A 20,585-nucleotide genomic window follows, 5' to 3' on the forward strand; every position below is an offset into this window, starting at 1 on the left:
ATTATCATAAATACATATTAAAATAAAATAAATTAGAGGCTGGTAAATTAATCTTTGCATTTGTTACAGGTAGCTGTTTAATTCATGGCATTTGATTTATTCTTTCAAAGATTGAACTACGCAGATCACGTTATTCAGGCCAGACTATAGATTGAACGAGTGACTAATTATATCATAGCATCGTTAGCACATCACTAACACTCCTTAGAATACAGAGTTGTGGTCGACCCACATCAGGCACGCTGGGTGGCTTCCCATGATTTATTACACGTTCATACAGAATCACCGTTGTTGCTATTATATGCTATTACCTCTTACCTGTTTCCTTTGATACGCTACACTTCATCAGCTATAGGAGTTTGACCTTTCTCCCCCTAATCATAATGATTATATGCAAATTGCTTTCCAATGAATAGGGAACGTATTTATTGCTTTATTAGTTTATTTTATAGTCTCACATCGAGTCATCTAATTTTGTATACAAGTTTGTAGCTCAATAATCAAATGAAGCCAAACAACTTCTCTTGGAATGGGCTCGCAGCTAAATTCAATTGGATTATTTAATAATCATTAGATTGTATATTGGAACGGGAATGCTTAAATATTGATGTTTCTATAACTGTTCATGTTATACATAGAGGTTCCTTTTATTTCAATATACATTTACGTAATATTGTGAAACATTTACACTTAAATAAAACCTTTCCCTAATTATTTTCTCCACTTTGTAAATGTCGTGTTTGATAAACGTTTTCAGTCTGTTCACAAAGGGTGTAAAATATATTATGTCACCATTCAATAGCCCGAGGTGTTGGCCACAGAATATGTCTCTTATTCCATTTATAGCAAGGATTTATACGTTGAAGAAAGTTAACGTTATCATATTACTTGTAGTAGATAGGGAGGCGAGGTAGCTAAATGGCGTAATTAAACGGCGCCGTCGAGACTTATCAAAATCGATAGATAAAATAATTTCGAAAAGAAAAGCTTCTATGGTAAAAACCATTTTAGCGGTGGGTTTGGCGTGTACGGATTTTCAAAAATGTAAAAAAAAATAGTTACTTGGGCATTCTCGAGCGCGTCAGATATTCATACTACGTATGCCCCAAGTGCCTTTGATAACAACGGTATACTAATCTGCCGGTTTGCATGGTGGGGCTAGGCATATTAATTCGTCAAAAATGCACAAAAAAAAAATTTACTCGAGCGCGTCAGATTTTCGGAAGGGGTGTTAAGTAGGCCCCAAGGAAGCTCCCCTTAAAAAAACTGACGATTTCGGCGTGACGATAAGTTACGATGAATTTTTGAAAATGCAGAAAAAAAAAGTCCTTTTGAAATACTCGAGCGCGTCAGATTTTCATAGGGGAGGTTTATCTCGGTCTCCTGAAAGCATATTTTCTTAATCTGACAAAAATGTTGGTGGGTTCTCTTAATCTGACCGAAAAAGGTTTGAGAGTTTCTTTTTTTTAATCATCGTTATTTCATATCAATTTTTCTTAACACCCTCAGTTTTCGAGATATACTCAAAAAACCGGGAGTTTGAGTTTTTATGATGCTTCAAGTCAAAAAGTTTTAACTTTGGACAAAAATGTAAAGAGACCTTTTTTGTGTATAATAAAATTACCTTTTTTGTTTATTCAAACTTTTTTTTTTTTTGTAAAATGTATCGTTCGCGACTTATATACTGCAACGCGTTTTTCGGAAGACGAAATGGCTCCTCCAGACTTCCGGTCACGCGGAAACCGGCAGATTTTGTATTTTTAGTAAGTTTTAGATTATATTCTTCAAAATAAAAATAAAAACAATCGCGCTCGAGAATGCCGGATTAACGTTTTTTTTTTACAAGTTCGCGACCCTATAACTTGGCGGCGTCAAGGACTTATCGTCAGATTAGTTAAATTTAGTCTTAAAACACTAAAATCAACCCCCAATATCTTAATCTGACGCGCTCGAGTATTTCAGACTATCGATTTTTTTTTACTAATCTGATCGTCTATCCTGGGCGCGCGTCACTACTTAAAGAGCTAAATACTTAACAAGGTTGTTCTATTAGGTCTAAGGTATCTCTCATATCTTAAACTGCCACGCTCGAGTATTGCAGAAAATTCCCCTCTTCGCCTCCCTATCTATAGAGAAACCAACTGCATAGTGTTTAATGTTATAATGGAATGAGGACGTTTGATTTCTCTCTGAAATAAAATCAATATGGTCTATCTAGTCAAGTGTCAGGTATTAATTCTTCAATAGATTCGCTTATAGGTATTTAAACAGGAACATAGTGTTTATGTATGTTTGTATCCTACTAGCGTCAGGAATCTTAAATCAAAACAATAAGTTATTAGTCTCATTCATTTGGTATTTTTATTGTTTACAATCACACAATATCAAATGAAATAACGGAATAAATATTATAATAAGCTTCACGGCAATTTCCTTAACTTCCATAATTTGAACTCGTTATGCTGTATTTTAAGAGAGTTTAAGAGAAAAACCTTGCATGTTAAAGACAATAGCGAAAATTTGAACCATTTTCGTAGCAGCCTAAGGGCGCTCCCACGCACGGTAGTTCCAACCACGTGCGTTTTGCGTAATAATATCCTTTTCTAAGGTATTGGAAGAAAGAGGGACAAGACAATCACAGTTTATGAAGCATTTTGAAATAGCCGCGGGCCATATCCCAGGCTTTTACGCATGCTCGAAATTGTTATTTGGCCGCGGAATTGGTGATTCATTAGTAATTATTCCGCCATTGCATGCCACATGTGGACTGAGTACCAAGATGATCTGCATTCCATACATGACCGAAATTTCCAATTTATCACGCAAGCCTGAACTTAATTCGAAATTATAAGCTATATAAATTAAGATAATTCATGAGTACCGTCTAGAGCAGACATGGCCGTTTAAATAACAAGAATCAAATCTAGAGGCAACTGTGTAATTGAACTGCGTATTTGCAGAAGATTTAATTGCTTCAGCAGCATTATTTCATTGAAACGAATTTACCCACATTTCTAATTCCTCATATCAATGCAATTCGTTATTCGTTTGTACTTTGTATCAATGTCCGGGTCATAAAAGAGAATACAGTACGCAATATAGGATCGTATATTAGATGATTACGATCTCAACAGGACGTTTTACAAGGCCATACAAACCTGCAAGACAGATAACCCTTGTTAGGACAACTTATGGGCCATGCATATAGATATTGAACTTTCCGTCTTTGATCAATGTCGCATTTGTTTTTAATATGGGAATTAATTATACGTCATGAGCATTAAGGTTAATGCCTTTAAGAGGGAATGGACCTTTGCAAGGTCAAGTCTAGATGCACTCTAAAGAATAAGTTATTGGTCTTGTTTGATAATTTGAAACATACAATTGTTTTGTATTGTTTTTATAGCAGCATCATGAATATTTTGTTTAAAATTGAATGAATATTATCACGCTAAATCTTCTTATATTATTTTTCATATGTAGAGCTCGCTACTTATTACATTTACATTGAAGATTCTGATTTATATCGAAGTTACACTTCCTTTAATAACATTTATGATGACCATTCCGCACAATCATGGTCAGATCCTAGCATTTAATTATAAATAATTCCAATGGAAAGTGGTCAAAATTTGGACGGGAAAACAGATCATGGGTCACTGATGCTAATTTCCATCATATGGGCGTAATTTATATGGTCCATTCGACCTCGTATAAACCGGTCTTTTCACTCTAGGTTAGGGTCGGAATAGCACGTGTTAGGCAGATGTATAGTATAGAATCTACGACCCATCTGCTCGGCACGCTCTTAATGATGCCCTTTGCAGTTTGTTCCGCCTTATTTATTCAGCTTTAGAATGGGGTGCTCGTATTTCATTCAATTTCAAATAGCCTTATTTGTAAAGGCACTTGAATAAAATTATCTGTAAACTTTATTTGATACGAGATCAGGATTGGGAGTAATGTTTACGTCGGGGAGGTCTAGATTGTAATCGGCGATTTTCTAACTATTTAAAAAGTATTTGGCAACAAAGGAATGTTTCTTAGTTTCCTAAATATGAATTTTCTTTTGTTGACATAAAAGTGCTATTTAATGCATTTAATTAGTGCAGTTTCACGAGTAATTATGTATGCAAATTAAGAAAACTTGCCTAGGTTGACTGGATCGCAGATTAAGCCATCAAACGTTTGAGCCTAATATAACCAGTCTCTGAAATGATACCATTAATAAGCGAATATGATATCTAACGGTCACCAAACGAATAAATTACAAATATGTAAAATAATATAACTTTTTCAATGCTTTGATTGTTAAAACTTCGTGTAGGTATACCGTGTAGTTTTATAATAAATCTCCGATCATTATAATTATTATAATGACCACATTAAGTTGAATATCAAAATATTGATAAAACATAGATAGCATTTCGATGTATATCATAACTTTATAACCCGCAGTTAAATCAATATGTAACCATCAATTTAAATTGATATAAGCATCCCGCATTGATTCATAAAATGAACGTTTACGCCGTGATAACATATCATTAAATATTATCGAGATGTAAGGTCCGTTCACAAAAAATATACAGGAATCGGAGCCCAAATTTGTGTGTCAAATTCACTTTCAACCGGTTTGTATGGTGTGCTTATTTATAAACGATAATAACAATCAGTGGATAGATGTACGGAACAGGTCGCGGTATCAACTTTTATTGGACGGAGAAAGTTGCCGAATTGCTGATATAACTTTACTGACATGAATGTCAAGGAAAGTAAACAGCCGGTGAAGTTAGCGTCGATTGTATACTGAAAAATTATTGAAATTCATAGTAAAATACAGAAGATAAAGCAAGTAACTGTATCTCACCTTCCTTTTATAAAATGTTTTATAATTCAAAGTGAACATGCACCTATTGTTCAATATAATATATTCTACTCTTTTAAAGTTATTAAGAATAAATTGGTCCCACATTAGATCATACGTAAGAGACGCTATTTAATCATCGCCTCTTATCGTCCTTCATTAGATTGGCCTATTGTATTCCCATAATAGAATACCATCACTTGTAGGCAGTTTCAATCATCATTTATCTAAAGAATATTGTGCATTTCATACGGTCAACATAACCATTAAGTGTTATTGTTGTGAATATACATTATATTATCTATAATAGAAACCTTGACATAGATATGTTTAAAACATCGTGACGAGATTGCAAGTAATACGATGAAAACAGCTCACGACGAAAACCACTATTTTGGTGATCCATCCCATTAAAAAGATACTATTACATATGTTGAAATTGTAATTACGAACAAAGCTTTATTGCATTCTTAATTGTATATAATCTATGGTAATATCAATTATAAAATCTAAGGAGGTGTTTAGATTGATGTAACTCAACGGTGAAGTTAAATTAGGTAATCATTAAAATACTCATAATATGTAAAATCAATTAATTTTTAAGGTACTTTACCTGCTATAAACCCTCATGAGTTTTTCTATAATGAAATTAAAACAAATATACATATTCAATGTAATAAATAATGTAAAAAAAAATAAGTACATAGTTATTTGACATTTGATAACAAATTGCTTTATTGCATTCAAATATCAGGTCAATTTGGATGAGAAGATGCTTAATGTTAATGGTGATGACCGTAATATTTTTAAATATTCATTATTAATCACGATTTCGATATTTTAATAGACAAAATATATGAAATGTCATGCAAGATTATGCCATAAACTTAATTACAATTAGCAATGACCTTTAGTTTCAGGAAGTTTTTACTTTTAAGCATACAAAGCGTTATTTTTTATATGCATCTCAAAGTGATACGCTAGTTTCTGATAATATGTAATAAAATTGAATGCAATATTTTTAATTAAAATCATTTAATTAATGCAATCAGAAGGAACGCTAAATTGGTAATAGGTAACCGAAAAATATGGAAATTATGGTACACATTATTTCCATAATATAAACTCAAACAAAGCTCCGATCATCCGATTGTGTAGGTATATAAAACCAAATTGATTTTACTAATCCATTGTGCGATGTAACGAACTGTTTGTTTCAAAATATATGCAATAGTTCGGCTACATACATTGCCTATCAGCTTCCTAAACAATCAGCTTTGTCTACTAAGTTTGTGCCAAACGATTTACACAACCCATCTCGTTTCTATTGTTAAAATATCGTGGGTGTATATTGTATGGCTATGAATGTTTATTGCTATTCTATTCTTATGATCACGATGATGAATCTCTTTATGATAGCTGGTGGGAGAAAACCTTCGAATTGGTTTTCGCTAATTTCTTAAGCTGTAGATGCTTATCTTATTTAATCACTTGTTATGTTAATAAACTCAAACTTGTATAAATTATGCGGCTATAAAATTGTAAGGACATAGAAAATACTTTAATAAAAAATAGGCACATTAATAAATATTTTTATAATGTGAAAGAATATATTTAAAATGATTTAGGATGGACTAATAAAATATTAATGTCTTGAGTCTTTTTGCTTGTTTACATGACGTTGATATGGAAACAAACTTTGATTTACGCCTTAAATATTAGATTTACGACTATGGTTTATAAAATATGTAATTTTATTTTATAGCCAATAATTCACAAACACTCCGCTGTTTAACTTGGCCCATAAAATATACAAACTATGTTACTTTTATCTACTCGCGGATTATCTATAACTAATAGTAATAACTAAGAACATTTTAGATTTGAAACCGTTTTAACATTAAAATAATGGCTATTAAATAGAAATGAATGCAATGTACACAATTAACTTTTTATTTGTGAAAGTAAGTAGGTATCACAGAAAGGGGTTCTTAAAATACGGTCGGTCGTGGTTTTTCTTATCTTAAATGAAGTACATATTGAATTGTGAAGCAGAAACATTTACATTATATCCTGATTGGTTTCTGACAATAATTGTTTTTCGTGAACAGAATTTTAATAAATCTATAGTCGAGAAAGTGAGAGTCAGAAACGAAATATATTAAACAGGCAATTAATAGATTCGCTATAAAGAAAATAAAAGAAATCTAGATTTCAAAAGTCATTAATACATTTTGATTAAATAATTTCAATACATACATATTCGCTACTTAATTAACTTTCATTGTTACGTAAAATGTAATTTAAAATTTGCTACCAAGCTTTCATTAATGATTTAATACTTAACTGCATAATATATGGATCTTAATAATACTTAATGGGCTTTTAATACATATTACCTATTAAGAAAACAGCAAAAAAAAGACGTGGAAACGACACTGACAGGCGCACATATTACTATGACGCTTAGGATTGCACCAACTTATGATACATATTGGCTTCATATTGGTTTTATATTAATTTACAATTCTTCTCCAGATTACCTACTATTACAATCTAACTTCCTTTTATCGCAATCATAAGTTTATCGCTAAATACCATAGATTTAAACAGAAAATAGACATGTCAGCACATACTTAATCTGGGAGGCGTAGGCGATCCAATCTTGGTACAGACTACAGACGTCACTCCGAGATAACCGACGAGCGTGAATAATTCGTAACCTTACATTACCTATGAATATATTTATTGCATTGCTGTCTTGATCGCCATCTTGAATTTAATCTTCATCTCATGTTGATTGCAAGTAAGAAACTAGACACAGTTAAATATTCGTGGAAAACGCGTCCAGTTGATAATCATATAACATCAAGAAATGCGTAACATTTAGTAGTCGTGTCAAATAAATTAATTGATTGATTGCAGAAGTTACGAAAATAATTAAAAATCGAAATAATCACCTTAATGATATCGATCACAGCGTGGGTCAATGAAATTAATCACCAACGTGAGTTGTGACAAAGAAGTGGTAAATTAACGTAGACTAGCGTTAAAGTACAAAATATGCAACAGGTTGCGAGCGGTGGCCAATATCGATATGTACATGTGCTCGGCCGGTGGTCCACGATGCAATACATTGTCTTATTTTGATCTCTACTCGGCGGAGCTAACATGCATGTTAACAACTATGTTCCGCACAATACCCTTAAGCTTAATGTGACTGCTTGATATTTATAACTCTATTTTAGTCACGCTAATGAGTTCCAGGTTTTATAGGACTAGAATAAACATTGCTAGATTCCAATTCTGGATAAAATTCAGATATTATGCTCTCGAAAATTAATAGGCAAAAATTAAAAATTTTATACAGCTAAACGCACATATGCTAAATGCAATGATAATACATCTGTTTTCAATATGGTTGTAATACAAACTTAAGTACGGCCACAAAATTTTATTAGTGCCGTTGAATGCGATAAATTAATATCTACCTCTGCAAATATAACGTTCACAGTTTCAATAATTAACACCTTTCTCTTGTTTTGTTCACGTGTATAGATAAGGTAAAAGACTTGTTTAAGGTCCATACAGGTGGACTGAAAGCTGACCGTGTGACCCACAAAAGACTGAAAGCACATCGGTTTGTCCGCAGAGATAAACCTTACTGGCAATGTTTTATTAATCGACCCCATTGTCTGCCTCAACATGGCCATACTGAGCCGCTCACTTGACTATTCATGAAAAGATAGCTCAAGATGGTTTTCTCGGAACGATCTTATATAAAATAAAATGTTTTCTTTAACAATTGTAATGCAATCAAGTGTAGCATTATATATGCGAATTGTATCTAGAATTGCCGTCGACTTTCTAAGCTGGCGCTTGTCTTGTATTTAAATTGTTTTGTAACAGGTTGTAATAAATTAGATATCACTTTGAAGAGGGAGCGGTCATTATCATAGTATCTTGTATTACAATCGAGAAGTCGAACAACAATATTGACCCAATTTATCACCTTACCTTTAAATACGTAAATAAATATTTTTGTCCTGAATTCTACCAGATACCCATTTTGATAAGGGCGTTTAATTTAGCGTCAAGATTTATTTTTAAATTAAGATATTTATTGGTAATTTATGTTTTATTTTTAATTAACATTCACGAATTTATGATTATTTTGTATAAAATATTAAGATATAACAATCAGGGTAATCCCAGCTACCAGATTGTCGGGTATTATTTTTTCAATAACGATTAGTTATAGACAAAAAGCTCAGAGACAGTTCCGGTTGAACGACCGATCTGAGAACGGATCGGCACTTCGTGACCATGGCGATGTCAATGAATGAGATAAGAATTTGAAGTGAATTGATGAAATTGCAGTTCTGTGCTTTACGAACAGAGAATTATTATGATTTTTAGCCTCGTTTTTCTTTGTGTATATTTTGTACATACTTTTTTATAAAGAAGTGGAATTGTTGCATATTAATCTATCGCGTGATGTATATTTACACTTCACGACTCTATCAAAATAAAGTAGCATAGCTTCAGCCTACAGATTCATTTATGTTTCTCATAAAGAAGGACATGTTACTTAAATCCTTATTTGTCAAACAATATTAAAACTTATAAAATTAAAGAGCCGCATCTTATTAATAACAGATAATATTGCTTGTATAAACTGACGATCGCCCTCACCAAACATATTCTTATCCTTTAATATCCCGTCTCTCCCTGATGATGATTTGATATCCACCATCAAGCAACACGTCGGCTCGTTAGTTCTTCTCACACAAACAAGACCAGTTTTATCAGTTAATACCCCACCCTATTAGTTTATAAGTCGTATCAGAGTTTCTTATAATCTATCGTATAAATTACTTGCCGTCGCTAATTCGTCGATACGCAACTTACAAAGTGGTTGCGACAGTTTTAAGCAGCTTTATTTCTATGCTTATCTATGGCGCCCAATATCTTATCATATTATTATTTCTATAGCGATTTTGTTACGAGCAATTATCGGGCAATATAGCCGTTGCGTGACTGATCTTAGATCCGCTAGTTGTTGTTACCCTTGGACTATATACGTAGAGCCAACATTTGCAAAGGTCAATTAGAAAGTCCGAAATAAGCTGTAATAATACAATGTGTCTTTAGTTATAGGACTTCAGTTAATAGAATAATTAATTGAATAAGTCTCTTGTGAAAAGTGCTCTATGTTGAGGCTGGGTTTTACAGGCGTTTTTAATAGGTATTGTGTCTTTTGTTTCTTAACCTCATAAGTAAGTAGACAGTAACGTTAAAAAAATATAAGTATTGGAAAAAGGGACTTTTACCACAAACAATGATCATTATAATACGACAATACAAATGCAGTGGAACGTGACATTATCGGATATTACAACAGCAATAACTGTGCTAAATACCTTGAACAAAGGCGTGATGTAACAAGAAGGTCAAGTTCGATGTCTTAAAATCGATTTGTTTCGTCATTAGTTGTGGATATTTCCTATGAACTTAGTCTTACACGAAGCTTATGCTTCTACAAAATACAAATCAATAAATTAAAAATCGTGTGAAGAGATTTGCTTTGCATGAACTTTCTACTCTCTGGATACATCATAACTTGGGAGAATTTACTATTTTTTCTTAATAATTTTTTTAAATATGCCCATGGAATAAATTTTAGTAAGATTCTAAGTTATCTATCAACGTTCTTATTTTTATTAATATTTATTGATCTAGACCATCGTGACGGTACGAAAATTATACTATAAAAATTTCTGCAACACTTCTTAAATTTCGTCTGCGTTTTATGAATGAGCTTTTCGCCTGTGAACCGGAAAAGACGATTACAAGAATCCGTCTCATTAACCGGAGCCGAGGTCAATCTGTTTCGAGTGCTGGTAGGTACATTAATTTCCCGCCGATCGAGTCTGTTCATTATTAGCCAGACTGTAGGTGTGTGAGGACATTATCCATATTTGTTCAAATAATCAAACGAGATTTTTGTGTATTTCCGTTTTTGTATTGAGCCATTTCATTTGCATTTTGGGTAGTAGACTAGAAATTGCTTATTAAATTTTATAATGAAAGATATTCGGAATTCCTTGACGCTATTTATAGGTATGCTTAAACATGACGCCTTTCTTTTACTTTATTACAGTAACATTTCAAAGTCATTCTACATAAATGGATTACAAACATGGTATAATTTTCCCTATCGTTCGCACGAATCTTTTTCTTTTGTAACATCAGTCATGCGTCAAGAAAAGTATACTCCCACGCTCGTTGTATAAAATCTGATAGTGTTACAAAAACTAAAGTAAATATATTTTTTACACGTAATATAACATAATATTGTGGGATACTGTAAAAGAATTAAGCTATTGTTAATCTGACGTAACATTATTTATTGTATCATTGGATTATAACAATATTTTAAATGACAAAAAAAAACCCATAAAATTTTATAAGGAGTCGATGAAAAATCGCTCTATATTTTACATAATCTAATCCAGATTGTGTGAAATAAAAATACTTTTTTGACATTAAGCGTTAAAATGGCCGCGTAAATAAATATAACGATCGTTTTTGTTATACATAAAAAGACAAGATGATCATTTACGTCAAATGCTAATTCGGACATGATTTCTAAATTCGCATTAAAGTATAGGACAAATTCCTCTCTGCCCACTCGGTATGGCTTCGTTGTGGGTAGCCAATGCAAAACGAAGGCTGTTTTTTTCGCGATGACTCAGCTGACGCGATTTGCTCTAATTGTAAGGCGATGGATCTGTTACAAGTTATTTTTTGCGAATATTTTTAGCTTTTTTTTAATGTTGGTGTCTTGTTTACGATGACGCGATGTGGGGTCATTAATACGATACCTACTCGATTACATAAATCCAAGCTTGTACTTGAAAATTTTATAAAATGAAAAACTTTAAAGCGCTAATATTTTTTCATCCAGCTATCAAAACAGGAAAGAAATGGGCACTAACTTGATACGTTGAAAATTAATAACAGATTTCAGACTAAAAAATAATCCAATAAATCAATAGGTACTTACTACTTATCTATTTCAATTAAAATACTCTATTTATAATAGGGTTTCTCTCGCATCAGTAAAAATGCAGGTTTAAAATACAATAGATTAGTCTAACTTATATAACTCATTAAATCTATTTCCTATGCAAGAACAATGTTATGGGTGCATACACGTTCATGAAAGAAAATTACAAAAAGCTTAATTGTAATTTAGTAGCGATTTTTCAATTCTATTGTGTGTATAATATGTGCAGCGTGTAATAGTAATAAATCTTACGGAAGACATTACTAAAAAACGTGCGCTATTAATACTACGTGATACATTTTGGGTAATTATGCAGTTTATGAAAAAAAAACATATATTAATCGTGGTCCTCCTAGCCTTGTGAAACAGGTTATTCTATGGAATAATAGAAGTACATACAAATTGAATGACATTATATGTGATCAAAAACGAAATTTCGAAAATGCCAATGAATGATAAATAGATATACGCAACATAACGTGAATTATTATGAATATATTAAAGTGGGTAGACACAAAGAAAAAATAAATAATTTAAATAGATTACTGGTATAAACAACATTAAGATGAAGATTTCACTAACCTGAAATCATAAATTCTATAATATAGTGATGATCGTAAACCGGCCGGAATGCACCGTCGATTGCGGTCACTGTGTTATACGAATTAGTTTTATAATCATGCTAATAATGTCTATACGATTATTTATATGATAATGTGAAATAGAAACTTGTTGTGTTGTGGGTAACGGTCTTGCAAGTTAGTGCTGAAGGATAGAGTACTTGAGCTAAATTATGTGCACTATTTTACGTTACATAATTTTTGTAATTTGTATTGTATTTTTTTATCACAAATACAGAATAGGTTTTTTTACGCGTTTGCCTTGTCGTTTACACAAAAGGCAAATCAATACTAGGTTTGAGGTCTCATCAATACAATAATACTTGTAATGAGGTAAGCTATTTTTTTCCTAAACTTTTACGCGGTTTTGTTAATTTTCAAGTGGTGGACGATAAAGGAAAGCTCCTTAGACTCTAGATCGCTATTCACTTCTGTAAGACGTTTGAAGCAGAATTTTGTCTTGTCCCTAAGTTTTATACAAAAATATTCGGTATAGGTACGTTAACCGATCATGACTTTAAAATGCTGTGTGGATCGATATGAAAAAAAAAAAACGCTTGATCGCATCTCAATCTAAAATTGTAACCAGTTCTTATCTTAATGGAGGAATCTGTAGGATTTGTGAATGGGTACAGTCGATGAGTCACAGCCCACAATGACGTCATAGCTTCCTTGAACATACAGCCAAGTTTGTTCTCGTATACCATAAATACTAGAACCGTTTGTTAATTCCCGTTCATTGCAACTTGCAAGTAACCAGCTTTAATTGCAACACACATAATAAGTGCAATAGGAAATTGAAAAAAGAATATTAAATGGTTTGAGTTTCATATTGTAAAATTTAACTTCACACTGCTTTGTTTTATTTAATATTAAAATAATAATTCAAATGAATAATTCCGAAAGCAGAACAATTAATATACATATAATAGAATATTTATATATATATATGTATTTATTTTGAGACTTTCAATTCCAATCAGCGTGTACGCGATATTCTAAATTTTATTTATCCTATTTGGATCAATATAAAAAAGATTCACAATATAACCGAAGCATATTTAATTGAACAAAGGAACATCATTGATGGACAATTCGACTGTAACTTTCTCTTAACAAATACTTACGTGCGATACCCATCATTATCAGCTGTTTGGAAGCTCATTGGAAGCTTTCACTGTCATTATTCTGTAAATTATTATTTTCGAGCTCTACCATTAAAGTGTTTACAAAAAGTGTGAAAGTGATCAAGACGATCTGTTAAGATATAATACGTGTTAGTATAAAATATAAAACGCTATAGAATCACAGACTAATAAAAGTAGATGAAAGCTTCGACTGTGAGCTTTTAACGATGACAAATTTTTGATATAATATTGATACATTATTTAAATACATAGGTAAAAAATAAGTCAGATTACGCAATGACGTAGTTGTTACGCTGCAAGGTTTTACACCACGCACCGTATAATCTTATTGAACAGTACAGAATGCCTCCAAGTGTTTGCAACTAGCCATCTTCGACAATAAAATGTGTCGTCACGAGCGCACTAGCGTTTAACTTGAACTAACCAGACAGCAATAAAATAAACATGTGTGAAGAAATTCGACTTCCGTCAACACTCGTATTCGTAATGAATACCTCAAGAACACGGCTCCATTGTAAGCAAACAGAGATGTTTAGTAACAAGCAGCGAGCCCTACACCGTGTTATTCGATGCAGTATAAATAGGTGCATTGCACTCCGTAATAGGCAAACCAAACAATCGAAATAACACGTTTGTATCAGTCATACATTTGCTTCTAACCTTACCGAGTAACGTTATATTCAGCTCTCTAGGTGTTAAATGGATAATGTTATTCGAGTGTATTTACGCTCAACCACAAGTTACAACTCCACTGTAGTAATTAACTATGATTCTTATATCATCGCAATGTCTGTTAGACATTGTAAAGAATACGATACTGAATATAAAATGACTCAATAGTGCATATAAACCGCTTTATTTACAGGAGTTTATTGCGTTTTAATGGAGAGCAGTTACGTAAATTAAAAACATTGCATCTATTTCGATCAAAGAACTATGAAACATACCTGACTCTTCTGATTTTTTTTAGAACAAATATAATCTCCTTATTATAATTTTATACTAAATTTCGAAGATATTTTAAGCAACAACTTTCAAAATACATAAACTAGATTGCCCTTCTTTTGCATAAAGAAGATAAGACATTTTTATAAATTATGCCTCTTATAATAGATAATAGATTCACGTTGTTGTTAATACGTTAATAAGATTAATATGAACCGCTCGGTCGCATAATCTTCTTAGTACCTACGTAAGTACTTATTATTCGTTCCAATAAATAGTCAAGGTAGATCGTATATATACATATAATGTGTAATTTCCAATAAGGTTTTATAAAACATACCTACTTTAAAACGGGCTTATTATCTGTACGAATTTAATTATAATATATTCGCTAGGGTAATTGCGCCAGTTCGCGTCCACTTAGTGCAGTTGGAAAGTTTGAAGGAGAAAATAAAAATGTTCCAGAACAAATTTCAACGCAAAATTTATGTAACGTGTTCCTTACATAGTCTATTTTATGATTTCCTTTCAATTGTGTTGGAAATATCATGTGGTTTTTATTTATCTAGACAAATAGCAGAATTTGGCGTTTTACCCAGTTCGCGTCCAAAAATTCCTTTTTGCGTCCACCCGTGGACCAGTTCGCGTCCACCAGCTTAGAAAAGGAATTAAGAGTGTATTGGGTGATATTTTATCAGATAAATGCAAATAAAAATTAGATTTTAATAAATTATTTATTTACGAATATAGTTATTTAATAAAAACCGGCCAAATGCGAGTGGGACTCGCTTACCGAGGGTTCCGTATTAACCTGTCTTTTTTTATATGTTTTAACTGTAAATGTTTATTTTTTCAATGTTTCCCTTATTTGTGCTATAAGACGTTGCTTCGCACCAAACTTCAAGTGTCTGTGTTCACGTAAAGTACCCTGTAGGTTTTGATTCCCTTGCGAATGTCGAAATTTGCGAAAATTGGCAGCAAAAACGGCTGTAACTTTTGATTGCTTTGGCTTATAAGTTTGATTTTTTCACTGCTTCAAGGGACCGTAGACTTGAGTATTCAAAATAAATTTCAGCTTTATACCTCTACGCGTTACTGAGAAAAAGGGTCTTGACAGAAAGACAGACCGGCAGACGGACATACAGACGGACGGATATCAAAGTGATCCTACAAGGATTCCGGTTTTTCCTTTCTAGGTTCGGAACTTCGGAACCCTAAAATCAACATTATTATTAATATAATTCACTGTGTAAGGAAACTGGAAAAACTTAATTATATTTATCTTCTCATCATTATTAGAACCAAAAATTAACAAAAAACAAAGTTACGTTATGTAAATAAATAATAATCAGTTCTATTAATAATTAAGATTACCTACCTACCCTATTTTTTAGTTTCTAAAGAATTAAATTTCTCTTTTGTATATTATTTTCTTAACCACAGACTCTCATTCTCAAAAATACTAGTCTCATTCTTAGAATACCCATTTTAAAATGAAAAAATAGCATAAAAATTTGCTAATTTGAATGAAAATTTAAATTATCAACTTGTGGTCTTAGTCAAAAATTTACAATCTATTTTAAATTACATATTTTAACAAACAATTCATTGCTACGTAATGAAAAACAATGTGGACGCAATATGTTCTATTGTTATGCACTACAGGTATAGTTTGCGCCCACCGTGGACGCAAAATGGAAGTTGTACAAATTCGGTGTAGTAATTCGCGTCCACCTTATTTTAGCTATTAATTGTAAAAGAAATAAGCTTATTTATAATCCATACTATTCCATGTTTTGTTAGCAAAGCAAAGAAACAGTTACATATTCAAAAATTCACATTTAACAATAAGATGCTTACCGTCAAACGCGACCCTGCGCACTATTTTTTTCTCAAAATCCCGCGCGTTTTAGCTCTCTCGTTTAATAGCCAAAATTAAATATTTTTTTTAAATAGGATAGGCGGTGCGCAGGCATATTTTGAATATGTGTGCATGTCTCTTATACATTGAGGTATTATCGGAAATTTTTCTTATTACAATTTTACATAAAGTATACTTATTTTCGTGAATTTTCTAAAAGATATCCGCAAAATGGACGCGAATAGGCAGGTGGACGCGAACAGGCGCAATGACCCTATTACGAATTTTTACATACAGATTGGCCTTAAATAAACAGATGCACAACTATAAAATTAAATAATTGTAAGTGTGAACATTTATATTCAAAGTTAACATAAAAGTAGATATAAATCCGTTACAACGACGAAATACCTATTCTTATCAAGAATCGATAAAAATTCCGTATCGATAAGCAACCGATCTAATGTAAATATTTACCACGGAATATAGACCGGTTGTGAATAACGATAACTATATACCACACCGTAGGTATACCTAAACCTATAACCTCTTCATATAATATAATATGTACCACATTATTCTTATTTGCATCAGTAGTTATAACTATTTCATACCGCATAATATCATAAAGCTTCAATGACTTAAGTACCTACTTATGTATTAATATACGACAAAACATGCCAAATTAAACGTGTCAATAGGCACATAATTCGTCTTCAGTTAAAATTCACGATGAATGATAATAAGTTTATCCATTAGTATCTAAACATAACATTATCTCATTATAATAATCAATTATAATTACAAACCATACACTTTATTAATAAAACAACGCAAAAAACTATTTCAGTTCATGAAAATAATACAAAACCATTAAGAAATTACTTTTGTAAAACCTTAATAGATAATGGCAACCCACGAATTGTTTGATAAGTTCAATTGTTACTTCGTGACGCCTAGACGTATCGATTGCGAATTGCGATGTTATATCGCAACAATGTTCACTAAATCAAATGCTAAAAAGACATTTTAAAATAAATTAATCTCACAGCATTTAATGCTCAAAAATTTACACACAAAAACAACAAAAAGCTCTGCGCTAATTTGCTTGCTTCAAAACTTTAAAAAAATATTTTAAGATCACGCTTAACAACAAGGCCATTTTAACAAATTACTAAACAAAAAGTTAAATGCCAGTAAATGTCGTGCACTTACCTCAATGTATACAGACGTCATGTTGAATTCGCTGCTTTTGTTTATAAAAGTGGAGCGATCACTATCTAAGCACACATTTCACAAATACGTTCCAAAATTCAAAAAAATGTTCTCGAAAAACTACAGATAAAAAAATGTCAACTGTCAAAATCCGCGCCAAACGATGCGTCGAAATAATAAGGCAATGGCTTTCAATATACAGCCAGCGCGTGTGGTGCGTTCCGTGTTTAGACTTGGCACTGAACGACGGGCTAATGGCTATGGCAAAACGTTGAATGGGTGAGGATTGCGCTCAGCTGCTATGCTCAATGAACCATACAAGTTCGGAGGCCACTGATGATTTTGACCCCATAGCTTTTGAATATGATTAAATTCATTTCGTGATATTTATAAGGAGATACATTTTATAGGTTTATAGCACATTTATACGAATCGAGGATAGAGTAAATATTTATTTTATTTACTAGTCATGTGTTTAACTTATTTAAAAGTTCGTATAAAAACAAAAAGGTTTTATATAAAATATTTAGACTAATTTACTATCGAGGAAAAAAGGTTCGTTTGTAGTGGTAAGTACAATGTATATGCGTAATAAATACTATGATGAAACTTCGAAATGTTAAAATGTACTCTCATACATTACTTGCATTTAATTATAAGCTTATACAAAGCATTAGCCAAGCTCTGTGGTGCCAATACGAAGGCGTTCCGTTATTGCAACAGAACTCATTATACCGTTTGTTGTTACCCCGCTTTTATTTTCAGTTAAGTTGGTCAAAAAGGTCGTGATCTTGTTAGTTGTTACATAAAAAGGAAATCTTTTATTTTTATAACATTGCAGAGTTGCCTCATTATAATAACTAGTAGTCTGATCACTTTAATAAAAAAATTAATAGACGAAAAATAAACAAATTAACTTGTTCTAAATTCAAAACTTATCGTTGTTTTATGAAATCATAATTTTCATACAAATTTTCATTCTTTTAACTTATCCTATATTATGATAAAGAGAGGAGGCGTGGTCACGGTAAAATATTTTAATGAAACAATAAATCATTAATCATGTAGGTACTGTGCATTTTAATTCGGAGTGTACAAAGCTGAGCAATACTTACTTAGATCTTACAAAATTGAAACCACGTTTTATGAAATAACATAACCTCAACATAAATAATTACAACTTTACGTGGTCTACAATTAGTTGAACAATGCAAGTCATCGTATTCTCAAATCTCACGACAATCGATTGTACGCTAACAATCCTGGGAAAAAATACAAAGACCCGCCGCTTCTTTATTGCCAATGGGGGTAGATAAATTGCAGTAGAAATGTATCGGCCATCTAATTTCAAGATAAACATCTTGATGGATAGATAGGGGTATTAATGTAAATCGATCTCTTATATTGTCTTGAGCGTATCGATGGTTTGATATCGTAGATGTTTGCAACGGATTATTAGAGTACCTGCTTAGCTTTTAAAATTACCATACAGTTACTATTTAGTAATCTGTGACCATACAATATCACTCTTTATTACGACACTGGTCTGTGGTGAAGTAGTAAAAATGCTTATTTGACTATTAATCTATGTCTGCCTCTTTTATGTATGTTTGTATTGAGAATCAATACTTTACAATTATGTATTTGAATGCTCAACACTGTGAGTTGTATACGTAGTATATTATTATTAGTCTGTGCTGTGAGTGTTTTGATTAAATAATTCGTCAGCGTACGGCATAAAATAATATAGAGTCTAGTCTCATGTGGTTTAGCTAGTAAATTGTAATTGATTGTAGATTGTAAAAAGTGTATTCGAAAATCTTTTTCTTGGTTTCATCCTTTTTTTAAAGTGAAACTTTTATTACATCGTCTCAAACTTTTTGCTCTGTGTAGCGCATGTCGCGTGACGGTCGAACCGTACGATAATTATCGTACAAAACGATAATTTTGAGCCTAAGTTTCACTTTTACCGTGGTTTCATAAAACCACACAACATTTTTTTTCATTATCTTGAATTAAAACATTGTCCTTCATGAGATCAAATAAATCTAATATTAGTAAGCCTATTACTAAATCTAGTAGGTACTGTGATAAATAAGATCATGAAAGTCCAAGAACAGCATTGAATTTCGAAGAACAATATGTTTGTTTAACATCCGTATTCTGTATCAGGTTGAAGCTGTAATGAGATTCATCGTAATATGAACTTGAACTACAGTAACGTTATACCACGGATAATGTATAATCGCATTAGGTTACATGGCTTTCCTTTTAGCAATTTCAAATTTTTTCGTTACTTGTTTAAAGGTTAATAAATTATTTAAAATAGAAAATAAATGTAATATTTAATTCAGTTTATAATTTTAATTTTGGAATCTGTGTGTCTTATTTTCTAGATTATGAAAGATTTTACCAATGTTCTTATTTAAGTTAACATAAAACATTCGAACGATCGAGTTTAATACAATAGTTTTGTAAGAAATAAGAGAAAAAATACCTATTACATTAATATTATTAATGTAGTATATATATACAATACTTGTTAGTTGTTATATGCTTGCATGTAACTTGCACAACACACGAATAATTGTGTATAAACCATCTCACTTAACATATGCAAGACCCTCAAATTTCAACAAAAAACAACGCAAAATATTTCACAGAACACGTGTTTCACATGATTTCGGCTGAACAATAAGCCGGTTTATGACAACTTTCTAGTGATTCCATACATCCTTACAAGTGCTAATGGATTTTATTGGACAATGATAGCGTTCATTTGTTTGCGCTATTGTGAGAGATTATATAAAGGCTATAAACGATAAACTCGTGCGAGCATTGTAATAAATTATTAGTA

At 31.9% G+C, this 20,585-nt stretch overlaps 1 protein-coding gene across 3 annotated transcripts in view; it reads right to left on the reverse strand.

Moving 5' to 3' along the window:
• The window catches only part of LOC123696595 (leucine zipper putative tumor suppressor 2 homolog), a 76,622-nt gene that overhangs the window by 22,101 nt on the left and 33,936 nt on the right, over positions 1–20,585 (reverse strand). Inside the window, exon 1 of one of the 3 annotated variants that reach the window (XM_045642874.1) lies at positions 17,729–17,964. The exons of the other annotated variants lie outside the window; for them this stretch is intronic. Coding sequence (XP_045498830.1) covers positions 17,729–17,749 — 21 coding nt within the window. The 5' untranslated portion in view covers positions 17,750–17,964. Of the gene's footprint in view, positions 1–17,728; positions 17,965–20,585 lie in introns of those variants that run through there. 3 annotated transcript variants of the gene reach the window in all.

This window comes from Colias croceus, chromosome 13 (genome assembly GCF_905220415.1).
Source record: "Colias croceus chromosome 13, ilColCroc2.1".
In the NCBI taxonomy this organism is placed as follows: Eukaryota; Metazoa; Arthropoda; class Insecta; order Lepidoptera; family Pieridae; genus Colias; species Colias croceus.